Genomic DNA, 14,412 nt, shown 5'->3' with positions numbered 1-14,412 from the left:
AAATTTTGAATCATCACCAAAAAGTATACAGATCTTCTGATTAATATAATTAAGAAGTGTGTGAAGTTTAAAGCAATAATCAGAAATTGTATTTGAGATACAGCGCCACATGTGAAAAATACACACACCCCTGTTTTAGTTATAAAGTCCCGTAACTCAAACACTTAAATCCTATTTTCACCAAAAAGTATAATCAAAGAACTGTAAGCGCTGTACGCAGTTAACCAAAAACCAAGGCAAACATAATTATGAAAACTGTGGCAATGTTGCTTCAATTTTTTTTTAAAGATTTAAAAAAAAAGAACAAACATTAAACATTCATATATCATGTATATTGTACATTTATGTTCATTTAATGAATTAACCATTAAGGCAAAAAATTCATATTTTATCAAGGTTTTCAAAAGCAACACATATATCAAGTATATTTTTTTCATGGTCATGAGTCTGCAGTGGTACAAGTTCGCAATGATTGCAGTTGTTCTAGTTGATAGTTAACGTTGGTATTAGTTGACTGTTAGTAGTTCAAGTTAACTATAGTACAAGTTTGTTTAAGTATGAATGGACTTCCTTCCTTTGAAAGAAAACTGAGATTGTTTTCTACAGTACAAAAGTTATGAGACCCAAATCAGACAAATGTTTACTACTACAGGGATCAAAGGTGGGGTTTAACTGACCTGCCCATAGTAAATGTAAATGACCCCCACCTTCACCCTAAATCCATGATGTGTAAGTTTTGGAATAAAATGGCAGGTAATTATAAAACAGTTGGTCAAACATTCTTGGGCTTGAAAGATATGCTTTCTTAAAAATGAGCCATATCAAAATGAAAATTTTTATAGGACCAGATATAATTCCAAATATAATTAAGGTAAATTCTTTAAACCTACTCATTATTTTCCATCAATAAAATTTTATAATAAACAAGAAATAATTGTAATATAATGCTGTTACGTAGTCTCCCAAATAAAGCTCCCATAATTATTCATTCCCATGGTAGCCTGACATTGGGCAAAGTCTAGAACACATTGATTAAGTCTAGCAAAGTGATATGTTTATGTGACACCTATGAGATTGACCTTCAATCTTTTAGAAATGACAAACAGGAATGAATATGGTTTATGGGTTGGTATCTCAATCTCAAAACACACACAAGAGGGGTGGGGTGACCCTTGGGACTACCCCTATATTTCATTTGATTTTTTTTCATTGTTCCATACAAGAATATATATGATTTAGGGGTGGGGATCTCAACCGTTATCATGTTTTTAAACAGGAGGGGATGGGGTGACCCCAGTGGCTTCCCCTATATTTCATTTGATTTGTTATATTGTCAAATACAAGAATATATATGGTTGAGGGTGGGGATCTCATCTGTTTCCAATTTATTAAACAGGAGGGGTTAGGTTGACCCTAAGGACTCTCCCTATATTTCATTTGATTAGTTCTTTTGTCCTATACATGAATATATATGGTTTAATTAAAAGGTGGTAATCTCGACTGTTTACAAGTTCACAAACAGGAGGGGTGGGGTGACCGCAGCGACTCCCCTATATTTCATTTGATTTAGAGGTGGGATCTCAACTGTTTTCAAATTCTCAAACAGGAGAGTTGGGTGACCACAGGGACTCCCCCATATCTAATTTGATTTGTTATAGTCCCATACATACATGAGTATATATATATATATATGGTTAAAGGGTTAGGATCTAGACTGATTCCAAGTTCTCAAACAGGAGGGTGTACAGTGACCCTTGGGACTTCCTTTATAATTCATTTGATTTGTTATATTGTTTCATACATGAATATATATGGTTTATGGTTGGGGGTCTCGACCGTTTTCAAATTCTCAAACAGGAAGGGGTAGAGTAGCCCCACGAACTCGGAGTCTCCACCTATATTTCATATGAGAGGGGGTAGTAGGGGTCCTGATCCCGAAATCTCTGGCTTAAAAACACCAGATCCAGAAATCCCAGGCTTAAAAACATGAAATCCTGAGGTCCCGAAATTCGAAAAAAGAATTCCGATCCCAAAATCCTGAGCTTAAAAACACCTGATCCCGGAGTCCCGATAAAGGTCCTATCCCCCTCTCATATGATTTGTTATGTATTGTCCCATACAAGAATGTATATGGTTTAGGGGTGGGGTGACTGCGGGGACTTTATATTTATTTACCATGCATAAATGTATTTTGTCACCTGTATGGAATTTTTTTAGTTGATTGCCAAACCCAGAATTACTCTTATCCGCTTCGGGAATGGGATTCGATATTGTAATTGGCATCCATTTTGTTTTCAATTTTGTCAGTCTGATACCATTTTACTCGAATTTACACATTATTTGTCGGCGATTTTCTGTATAAAGCTAGCTAAAATAATAATGATGAAAATAAGTTTTGAGATCGTTTATTTGGAGACTTTGGTAAAAAGGTTTGCAAAGTTATTTTTTATTTTCTTTCAAGTGGCATGTCAGGCGTAGCTAGTAACCAAGTCGAAAATCCGACTGCAAAAGTGGAAGGTGGCGGACCTCGTATCACCGCTAATTTGAACCCCTGTCTACATATTGAAAAGATACGTATATTTTGTCTTCTAATTTAAAATTGCCCCCAACAGTATGAATTTTAATAGACTACTGACGTAGTTGACGTAAAGTATTGATGACAAATAATATTCCTACGACTATTGCCATTTGGGAAATCTAAACTACCTGCATTTAGAAATTTTCAGCGATTAAATATTTCATACATTTGTTCTTTGACATCTTAGCCAAAAGCTCAGGGGATAATAAACTACATAAGGATTCCTAATGTGCTCTACTTCCTACGTGCAACTTCAAAACTTTTGGCTAAATCGACGATCATTTAAGGTTTTTCTGGTCATATTTTTTGTAATCCAGAATTAAAAGTATGAAGAAACTGTTTAATTAGTTATAAATAACATACTACTCAGCTAGATAATAACAATGGCATGTATTTCAGAATTTATTGGGTAGAACACAAATCTAGGGTGCTCGCATAAGGTAGCTGAACTGCTTAAAAATCATGGTTACCCTTCTATCGATAAGTGTCATGCCAAAAAATGACTTACATGTCCTGGTCTTTCCACCAACAAACGGTAAGGTCCACGTTTAATGGTCGCACATTTTCTTTAAATTTTGAAACTGATATCACTTGAAAAACAAACAGTATTATTTATTTACTCACATGAAACAAACCGGGATGCGGTATTCAGTACGTGGGTGAAACTGGAAGATATTTATCTAAACGCACGCAAGAACACCTGTATCGTTTTAAAAGACCCTATAAATTCAAAAGTATCATTTATCAACATCTTAAGAAGCACAATCATCCTATTAAATATTTAACAGTTCAACCTTTAGAAGTAGTAAATAAGCAGTCTGGTGAAACTCATTCAAAGTTTGTACGATCACGGAAAATAATTGAATTTAATAGGATTAAAATATTACAGACAGTCTACCCTCTCGGTCTTAATGATAATATCATGGGAATTGGTAATATATCAAGAACCGATTCTGTTAACATTTTGGTTTATAAAACTGTTCGTAAAAATCGTTCTCATGGACGTAAGAAAAAAATCGCAATCAATTTAAAATTTCGGACCAACCATACAAATATTTCGAACCTAATTTCTATTTCAAAAAACAACGGCAGACATTATCTGTTAACCAAGCTCTGTTCTTTACCTTTAAATAAATTAAATAAAATTTTAGAGGATTGCAACACACTTTCATATTACAGTCCTAAGTATGAGATCGTTGAAATTATAAAGGCATATTGTTATTCTAAACTGTTTCCCAAAATTGATCGGCCTGAAGATCATAAATTTTTTTTTTATTAAATAAAGTATGTCAATAAAGGTTTTGATTTTGTAAATATTGCCGGTATATTTAACGACCATTCTGTTAAAGACCAAATTCCTGGATATTTTGATAATACTGAACTCCCTCTTATTTGTTATATTTAATGTGTTGAGTCCTCCATTCCTATCAGAAAGGGGTGTTAAACATGGTGACATATTGAGTCCCCTTTTTTTTTAAACTATTTTATAAATGAACTAGTAGGTAATCTTGATAACAAACATACGGATTCAGTTGCCATTGGGGATACCTCTTTGAACATTCTTTTATATGCAGATGATATTGTTTTACTATCTGAAAGCACAGAGGGTCTACAAAAATCTCTTGATATTTTACATGAATATTATTCATCATGGAAACTACAAGTTAATACTGATAAATCAAAAATTATGATATTTAATTCTAATGGCAAGACATTGTTAAACAATTTTACTTATGATAATGCATATCTTGAAACGGTAACAAATTATTGTTACTTGGGTATTGTTTTAAAGTATAATGGCAATTTTTGCCTTGCTGTGAATACTCTAATGGAAAAAGCCAGGAAGGCATATTATAAGATAAAGAAAACTATAGGTCTCAACAACCCATGTAGACTTCTTGAAAAATTGTTTGATTGTTTAGTTACTCCCATTCTAACATATTGTAGTGAAATTGGGGGGGGGGGGGATGGATTTACATTTTAAAGACTCTGATCCCTTTGAAAAACTTCATGTTAAATTTATCAAAGACATATTAGGGGTTCACTGTAAAGCATCTAATGATGGATGTTGAGCCGAACTTAATAGAATTCCCTTTAAAAATAGAATATTATATTCAATATTCAACTACCTGAACCATAAAGTTTCTTCGGAAAATTCTTTGGCATATGATATATTCACTAAATCTGTAGCTTCAATCCCTTGGGTCATAAAGGTCAAGAGTCTTTTGAATGGACTTGGAATGTCTTATATCATCAATAACTTTAATTATGTTAAAGGTAATTTAAATTCTATTAAACAAAGAATTAATGACCAATGTTTGCAAGTTTAAAATGCAAATACATTTGAATAAAAAAAGTTAGACTTTTTCAAGAGTGTCTACATAATGGGCAGAAGACCACCCTATGTTGATATATTGAAAAACAGAAGTGACAGAGCTGCAATATGTAAGATCTGTATAAGCGCTCATATACTGATGATTGAAAGAGGGAAACATCTAAATATTCCAAGAAATGAGAGATGTAATTCTGGTCAAATTGAAAAAGAAAAACATTTTCTTTTACATTGTGAAAAATAACTAAAAGGGCCATATTTTACCAAAAAGTTTCCAAATATCATCATTGATCCTACAAAATTTCAAAAACATGAAAATAATATAATCTTTTTAATAAATAATAATTCATATACAATCCTAAAATTGACTTCCTCTTTCATTTCAAACAGTTTGAACCTGCGTTAAGCAGAACAAAATCTATAAAATTGTCAATATGTCTAATTCATAATCATTGTTTATAATATTACATATTAATATAGTCATTATTTGCAATGTACTTATTATGTTTGACCAACTATGTTATTGATATACCATGAGTCTTAACCATTTATTGTTGATGAGTTTGTGCTAATAAAATATTTGTATTTATTTTTACAAGAAATCTACCTGGAAATATGTGTTTAATTATAGCCAATTGTGTAAAGATGTAAATATCATTGAAAATACACCTATGTCATGTAATTGCAGTAATTCCGAATACACTTATGGCCCCATTTCCCATGTCATAACAGGAGACCTTAACATTGTTTACGACCGAGCGTTGAAATCATTCCTCAGTAAAGGACCTAAATATCGTCCCCAATCAATTATTAATTGGAATGAGTGTCGTAATATCATCCACGACTCACTCCGTACCTACTGTTTTGAAATGGGTAAAACGGGAAAAAGCTGACAAAAAATCTTTGGACTCTTTTTTTTATTCCGTAATGAAGATAGTTGATATTCGAATACAATATTTTAAATAACATTTTACTCTTAACAAAAACCATAACCAGATGCTCCCAGCAAGGGCGCAGCTTTATATGACCGCAGAGGTTGAACCCTGAACGGTTGGGGCAAGTATGGACACAACATTCAAGCTGGATTCAGCTCTAAATTTGGATTGTGATTAAATAGTTGACACAGCATAGGTTTCTGACACAGAATGAATGTGGTCTAATGAACTTAAAATATTTTTTTTGCCTTTGAGCAATTCACTATGCTGTTGAATATTAATCCTCTCAAAAAAATGTTTGAAGAAATTTTCTTTTTATTTATCAAATCTGAAATGAGAAAAATTTAACCCCCCCCCCCCCCCCCTCCCTCTATTTTTTTTTCACATCCCCCTTTCCCATTTTACAAAACTGATCTCAATTCAAATTTCTACTGGAGTTTGCAACAATAACTACTCATTTAAATACATCATAAACAAGTGAAACTGCGAGCTACTGCTCACTGATGATACCCCCGCCGCAAGTGGATAATATTAATAGTGTAAAAATATGCAAGTGTTCGGTAAACAGGAAGTTGTCGAGTGATGAATCTGAAAACTCATCACACAGTATAGCTGACTTATAAAAATCCTGATGCCAAATTTCAGAAATCCTTGTATTGTAGTTCCTGAGAAAAATGTGACGAAAATTTTTAACTTGGTTATAATGTGTAAAATCATACAAGTGTTCGGTAAACAGGAAGTAGTCGAGTGATGAATCTGAAAACGCTTCACAGGGTATAGCTGACTTATATAAATCCTGAAACCAAATTTCAGAAATCCTTGTATTGTAGTTCCTGAGAAAAATGTGACGAAAATTTTCAACTTGGCTATCATGTGTAAAATCAGACAAGTGTTCGGTAAACAGGAAGTTGTCAAGTGCTGAATCTGAAAACGCATCACACGGTGTGGCTGACATATATAAATGTTGATACCAAATTACAGAAAGGGTGGATGTGTAGTTCCTGAGAAAAATGTGACGAAAGTTTCATGGGACAGACTGACTGACTGACGGACAGACTGATGGATGGACGGACTGACAGACAGAGGTAAAACAGTATACCCCCCTTTTTTAAAGCGGGCGTTTGAACAGATTCGGTGATAATTAAGTTTAAGACCAACCTTGTATTGTAAGTTTCCGAGATGGTAGGTACAATATTTCCTAAAGTAGCACGGAACTGGGAAAAAACGTCTGTTCAATCGAAGAGAAGAAGACCGTTTCTAACGTATCTAAGAAGAAGACCGTTACTAACGTATCTAAGTATTTAAAGCGGGGGTATAAATATTAAAATGTAAAATAAAGTGCTTGTTATCACTGAATGGTAAAGATTGTTTAAATTTATCAGTTGGTAGTAAAAGTGAATATACATTGTATATTGTATAAAACAATGATTTAAGTTGATTCAACTACTATTCTGGACAAAGAAAGATAACTCCAATTGAAAATGTCTTGCTATTGCACACTATTGTGCAATTAGATATTTCTTGCTGTTGCGCAATACTGAGCAATTGAAAATATGTGCTATTGCACAATACTGTGCAATTGAAGATTTCTTGCTATTGCGCAATCAATCAATCAAAAATCTGAGTACATGTTAAGATTCAGCATATCAAAAAAGCCCAAGAATTCAATTTTTGTTAAAATCAAACTTAGTTTAATTTTGGACCCTTTGGACAATTTGAAAACGGGACCAAAAATTAAGAACCTACATACACAGTTAGATTTGGCATATCAAAGAACCCCAATTATTCAATTTTTGATGAAATCAAACAAAGTTTAATTTTGGACCCGATTTGGACCAACTTGAAAACTGGGCCAATAATCAAAAATCTAAGTACATTTTTAAATTCAGCATATCAAAGAACCTCAATGATTCGATTTTTGTTAAAATCAAACTAAGTTTAATTTTGGACCCTTTGGACCTTAATGTAGACCAATTTGAAAACAGGACCAAAAATTAAGAATCTACATACACAGTTAGATTCTGCATATCAAAGAACCCCAATTATTCAATTTTGGACCCTTTGGGCTCCTTATTCCTAAACTGTTGGCACCAAAACTCCCAAAATCAAACCCAACCTTCCTTTTATGGTCATGAACCTTGTGTTTAAATTTCATAGATTTCTATTTACTTATACTAAAGTTATACTGCGAAAACCAAGAATAATGCTTATTTGGGCCCCTTTTTGGCCCCTAATTCCTAAACTGTTGGGACCTCAACTCCCAAAATCAATCCCACCCTTCCTTTTGTGGTCATAAACCTTGTGTTTAAATTTCATTGATTTCTATTAACGGTACTTATACTAAAGTTATTGTGCAAAAAAACAAGAATAATGCTTATTTGGGCCCTTTTTTTGCCCCTAATTCCTAAACTGTTGGAACCAAAACTCCCAAAATCAATCCCAACCTTCCTTTTGTGGTCATAAACCTTGTGTCAAAATTTCATAGATTTCTATTTACTTAAACTAAAGTTATAGTGCCAAAACCAAGAAAATGCTTATTTGGGCCCATTTTGGCCCCTAATTCCTAAAATGTTGAGACCAAAACTCCCAAAATAAATTCCAACCTTCCTTTTGTGGTCATAAACCTTGTGTTAAAATTTCATAGATTTCTATTCACTTTTACTATAGTTAGAGTGCAAAAACTAAAAGTATTCAGACGACGACGCCAACGTGATACCAATATACGACCAAACAATTTTCAATTTTTGCGGTCGTATAAAAACCCTATTTCCCTTATCAAACATAAACTAAAAGAACTAGCCAAGAAATTTGTTTTTGTCCCGGCTGATAAAGCTGCAAATAATATCATTATTATTTGACATAAATTTTATATTAAGGTTCTGCAAAAGGAAATCACGAATTCACCAACATTCCAACTGACTTCATTTTCAGAAAACCACATCTGTAACAAACACAAACTTTTAGCTACTTCTTTACAAGCAGAACCAAATACAATAAAAGTCTCAAATATGTACTGGCTTCCGAAGCTACACAAAAAACCTTACAAATATAGATTTATTTCATCTTCAAGCCATTGTTCCACTACTAAATTGTCTATTCTACTTACTAGTACACTTGGTACAATAAACTAGAGGCTCTAAAGAGCCTGTGTCGCTCACCTTGGTCTATGTGAATATTAAACAAAGGAAGCTTATGTAATGAACTTATAATGGCCCAGTAGTTTCAGTGGAAAATGTTAATAAAAATTTACAAATTTTATGAAAATTGTTAAAAATTGACTATAAAGGACAATAACTCCTTAGGGGGTCAATTGACCATTTTGGTCATGTTGAATTATTTGTAAATCTTACTTTGCTGAACATTATTGCTGTTTACAGTTTATCTCTATCTATGATAATATTCAAGATAATAACCAAAAACAGAAGATTTTTGTAAAAGTTAACGACGACTGACGCCGACGCAAAGTGATGGGACCAGGTGAGCTAAAAACCTGATAATAAATTGTTCAAATAAGGCCTTTGAAAATAGTGGAATCATTTACTTTTGGAGTGTCAAAAACTCGTTGGAAGTATTAGATAAATTGCATGCATATATTGGTGATTTTGAATCTGTTAAAAGTTTTGATTTTTCTACCCTATATATCACTTTGCCTCATATTCTTATTAAGAAAAAATTCACATCCCTAATTAACTGGGCATTTAAAAAGTCAGAATGCGAGTACATATGTTCAAACTCTTTTAGGTCATTTTTTAGTAGCAATAAACAAAAGAACTATGTCAATTGGGCATGCTTTGATACTATATATGCGCTTGAATTTTTACTTGATAACATCTTTGTTCCCTTTGGAGATCCCGTATATCGTCAAGTTATTGGAATTCTAATGGGGACTAACTGTGCACCACTTATTGCGGACCTGTTATTGTATTGTTATGAGTTACAATTTATGACTAAAATTAGCAAAGACCCATCGAAACAACATTTGATACAAAAATTTAACAATACTTTTAGATATTTGGATGATACAAAAATTTATGATAAAACAGATGATTTTTCATTTCCTATCGTTAATTATCCATTTTTAGATGGTGATGCCTTGTCACCATCTTATGGTGTTTATATATCTCAACCTGTACGATACGCTCGTGTATGTAACAACGTATTAGATTTTAGCGAGAGAAATTTATGTATTACTGAAAAATTATTACACCAGGGTTTTCGATATCACAAACTAGTCAAAACATTTACTAAATGTTATCATCGGTATAAGGAAATAATTCGTAAATATAACTCAACATGCAGATATCTTATAGGTTCAGGTATTTCACATCCAATCTTTTATGGTAATATTCTTTACAAAGCACAAAAATGTCAGTATTCACCTCAAAAGCTTACAAAACCTTTAAACAGACTTATTAAGAAGGGATACAGTTACGATACTGTTGTCAGGTCATTAAAGATTGCATATTTTGGCTTTAATATTGATTCACTTATAGGGTCTTTGCATCGGCACTAAACACATTTATTTAAAAAAACAGTTGTTGGCATGACACAGGTTATGTTCTTCTCATATATTTTATGATAGTATGATACTAAACCCCTAACAGGAAGGATTGTGCCTGATGTTCATATGATGAAGACATAATCTTTCAATCAGTTTAATTGAGGTCTGGAGCTGGCATGTCAGTTAACTGCTAGTAGTCTTGTTATTAATGTATTATTGTCATTTTATTTATTTTCTTTGGTTACATCTTCTGACATCGGACTCGGACTTCTCTTGAACTGAATTTTAATGTGTGTATTGTTATGCTTTTACTTTTCTACATTGGCTAGAGGTATAGGGGGAGGATTGAGATCTCATAAACATGTTCAACCCCACCGCAATTGTGTGCCTGTCCCAAGTCAGGAGCCTCTGGCCTTTGTTTGTCTTGTATGATTTTTAATTTTAGTTTCTTGTGTATAATTCCGAGTTTAGTATGACGTTCATTATCACGTACACATATTTTTAAGGGGCCAGCTGAAGGACACCTACGGGTGCGGGAGTTTCTCGCTACATAGGAGACCTATTGTTGTCGCTTTGACACATTCCCTATTTCCTTTCTCAATTTTAGATTGTTTGACCATCATAAGAAACAACTACTGTGAAAGTACTTTTATTCGTGGAGTACCAATTTTCATGGTTTTCGAGGATGACTTTATCCACGAATTTAAGTGTCCAACGAAATAAAACAACCATTGTCCAAATCAAGACATTGAAAGATCCCCATGTAGGTTTGACTACTGATATGATTTAGAGAATATAGTGGACAACGCCAAATCCGAGAATACTATAATAGTAGTAACAGGGAAAACGCACTATGAACTACAAATGCATACAGGCATGCAGGAATACCCATCTAATCTTTAATAACCTAAACGGCACAACTTTTGATCTTTCGATTTCTCATAAAAAATATTTTTGATGGATGAAAGTCAATTTCCCGGTGTTGATATACTAGTATGATAAAGTGTTCATTGTATATCCTCATAGTTCTCGTACATATGGAAAATAATAATTTCATGCTGGGCTTGATTTTGATACAAATTATTTGACAATTAAAGATACGTTAATAGCATTTGTTTACGTTACTGTTTTCTTTAGGTGACATGTTTATGACGTAATTAACACCTCTGTTGGTCTTTAATCTGTTGATAACTTTATCTTGGGTAAATTAGTGTTTACACAACGATTAACTTGGGTCAATGTTTACTTTGCAATTTCCTTCAATCCAGACCCTTACTTTCTAACGGCTTCAATTTTTCATTTTTTTTTTAGAAAACTAAATAAAATCCACGAATTTAAAAACCCACGAACATGTAAATATTGCCTAAACCATGAAAATTGATACCCACGAATTAAAGTACTTTCACAGTATATTAAGTTTCATGAAATTTGGATAAGCAGTTCTCAAGTTACGGTGCCACATGTGGACGCGGGACAGACAGACAGCCAGACAGACATTTGTAATTTTGACGGGCGTATAAAAATATATACAATGAAAAACTTACCTATTTGACCCTTTTTCTAAAATAAAAAATAAAAACAATAAATCAGATTTATATTTTATACTAAACCATGTATATATGAAACTATAGACATAATTTTGTTTTGCTCATCAATTAGGAAAGAAAGATTAGTTTCTACACTGACAAATCTTGCACAGATGATTCAACATATGATTTTTAAAACATAAAATGAGCTGTTTCATCTTTTATTTTTTTTTAACAAATCATGACCATCTGCAAGTCATCATTATACACTGGCATACCAAAATCAGTTCTCCTGAGTTGATTTACGGTTACAGAAGATCAGTTTTAAAGATGATAACAGATATGTTCATAATGATTTTGAATTATTTAACATTTTTGCAACAATCAGATTTTTGCTTTCTAGAATAGTATTTTAGATTTAACACAACTCGTATTTCACCCCTGTGCTAACTTTTTAAGCCATGATAGTTGTCCCAGTAGTTTCAGAGGCGGAAACGTTTAGTAAAAGCTAAAAGGTGAAGACAACTATTTGCTTTCAGCAGGACTGAATGTAGGTAGGAGCATAAAATCAGAAAATAAAGGAAATGTGATATTGAGATAACACAATATTTTGTTTATTGTAATCAAATAATGTTTGGAATTTACTTACATTAGTAACTGGGAGTTTGGTTTGCACATCAACTCCTACAAAGGCTGTAAATCTAGATATGATTTTGGCTGCTGTACTTATCATGATGATCTTCTTTTTAGTGTCATCTATAAAAATAGTGAAATCTTATAATAACACACATTTTCCCCCCAAATGATCAAGGACACATATCTGATCAAATTGTTGTCTAAATGTCACCTCCAAAACCTTATAAATTCAGACAGCAACTCTTGAGCATTAAATGTGAAAAGTGACTAAAAATAATCTGAAGTCTGTGGTAAGTGGTAATCATTAGATTTTAATTTCATGAAACATTATCTTTAATTTATGATGCAGAATACACACAAATTTGAACTCTGCAAAGGAACAATGATATGTGTCGAGCTAAAAATATTGAAATATTTCTGAAAATTATTACCTGATAATGGACCATTTTCTAGCTCTTTCATTTGGTGTTTTGCAGCCACACGATGAATAGGCAAATCTGGATGTAAATAAGATGACGCTTTGATATCCATAGTATGAGCAAGTTGTTTTCCCGAAATAAAACCTTTCAGAGTTACTGACCCTTCAACAGATTTCTGAAAAGAAATGCAATCAAGTTGAATCAAACAAACCAGAGGCTCTAAAGAGCCTGTGTCGCTCACCTTGGTATATGTGAATATTAAACAAAAGAAACAGATGGATTCATGACAAAATTGTGTTTTGGTGATGGTGATGTGTTTGTACATCTTACTTTACTGAACATTCTTGCTGCTTACAATTATCTCTATCTATAATGAACTTGGCCCAATGAAAATTGTTAAAAATTGACTATAAAGGACATTAACTCCTTAGGGGGTCAATTGACCATTTCAGTCATGTTGACTTATTTGTAAATCTTACTTTGCTGAACATTATTGCTTTTTACAGGTTATCTCTATCTATAATTTGACAATTTACGGCCAGATAGATCTTGACCAAATAAACAATTTTACCCTTCTTCAGATTTGTTCTAAATGCTTTGGTTTTTGAGTTATAAGCCAAAAACTGCATTTTACCCCTATGTTCTATTTTTAGCTGTGGTGGCCATCTTGGTTAAATGGCCGGGTCATTGGACACATTTTTCAAACTAGATACACCAATGATGATTGTGGACAAGTTTGGATTAATTTGGCCCAGTAGTTTCAGAGAAGATTTTTGTAAAAGATTACTAAGATTTAAGAAAAATGGTTAAAATTGACTATAAAGGGCAATAACTCCTAAAGGGTTCAACTGACCATTTCGGTCTCGTGACTTATTTGTAAATCTTACTTTGCTGACCATTTTGCTGTTTACAGTTTATCTCTATCTATAACCAGATGCTCCGCAGGGCGTAGCTTTATACGACTGCAGAGGTTGAACCCTGAACGGTTGGGGCAAGTATGGACACAACATTCAAGCTGGATTCAGCTCTAAATTTGGATTGTGATTAAATAGTTGACACAGCATTGGTTTCTGACACAGAATGAATGTGTTCTAATGAACTTAAAATTTTTGTTTTCTCTTAGAGCAATTCACTATGCTGTTGAATATTAATCCTCTCAAAAAAATGTTTGAAGAAATTTTCTTTTTTATTTATGAAATTTCAAATGAGAAAAATTGAACCCAATTTTTTTAATCACATCCCCCTTTCCCTTATTCCAAAACTAATCTCAATTAAAATTTCTAATGGAGTTTGCAACAATAACTACTCATTTAAATACATCATAAAATATTAAGATGTAAAAAAACTGCTTGTTATCACTGAATGGTAAAGATTATTTTAATTTATCAGTTGGCAGTAAAAAGTGAATATACATTGTATATGGTATATAACAAAGATTTAAGTTGATTCTGGACAAAGAAAGATAACTCCAATTAAAAAAAAATC

The 14,412-nt window shown here is 32.8% G+C and overlaps 1 protein-coding gene across 3 annotated transcripts in view; it reads right to left on the bottom strand.

Moving 5' to 3' along the window:
- LOC139517344 (von Willebrand factor A domain-containing protein 5A-like) overlaps positions 1–14,412 on the bottom strand; it is a 71,757-nt gene that overhangs the window by 21,893 nt on the left and 35,452 nt on the right. For all 3 annotated transcript variants that reach the window (XM_071308283.1, XM_071308281.1, XM_071308282.1), the window contains exons 13-15: positions 12,940–13,102; positions 12,522–12,628; positions 11,891–11,906 (exon numbers count right to left, since the gene is read on the bottom strand). In XM_071308283.1, the coding sequence (XP_071164384.1) occupies positions 11,891–11,906; positions 12,522–12,628; positions 12,940–13,102 (286 nt within the window). The remainder of the gene's footprint in view (positions 1–11,890; positions 11,907–12,521; positions 12,629–12,939; positions 13,103–14,412) is intronic.

Source organism: Mytilus edulis, chromosome 3 (assembly GCF_963676685.1).
Source record: "Mytilus edulis chromosome 3, xbMytEdul2.2, whole genome shotgun sequence".
Classification (NCBI taxonomy): domain Eukaryota; kingdom Metazoa; phylum Mollusca; class Bivalvia; order Mytilida; family Mytilidae; genus Mytilus; species Mytilus edulis.
The sequence above is the reverse complement of the archived record's forward strand: the minus strand, read 5'-3'. Positions and strand labels throughout refer to the sequence as shown.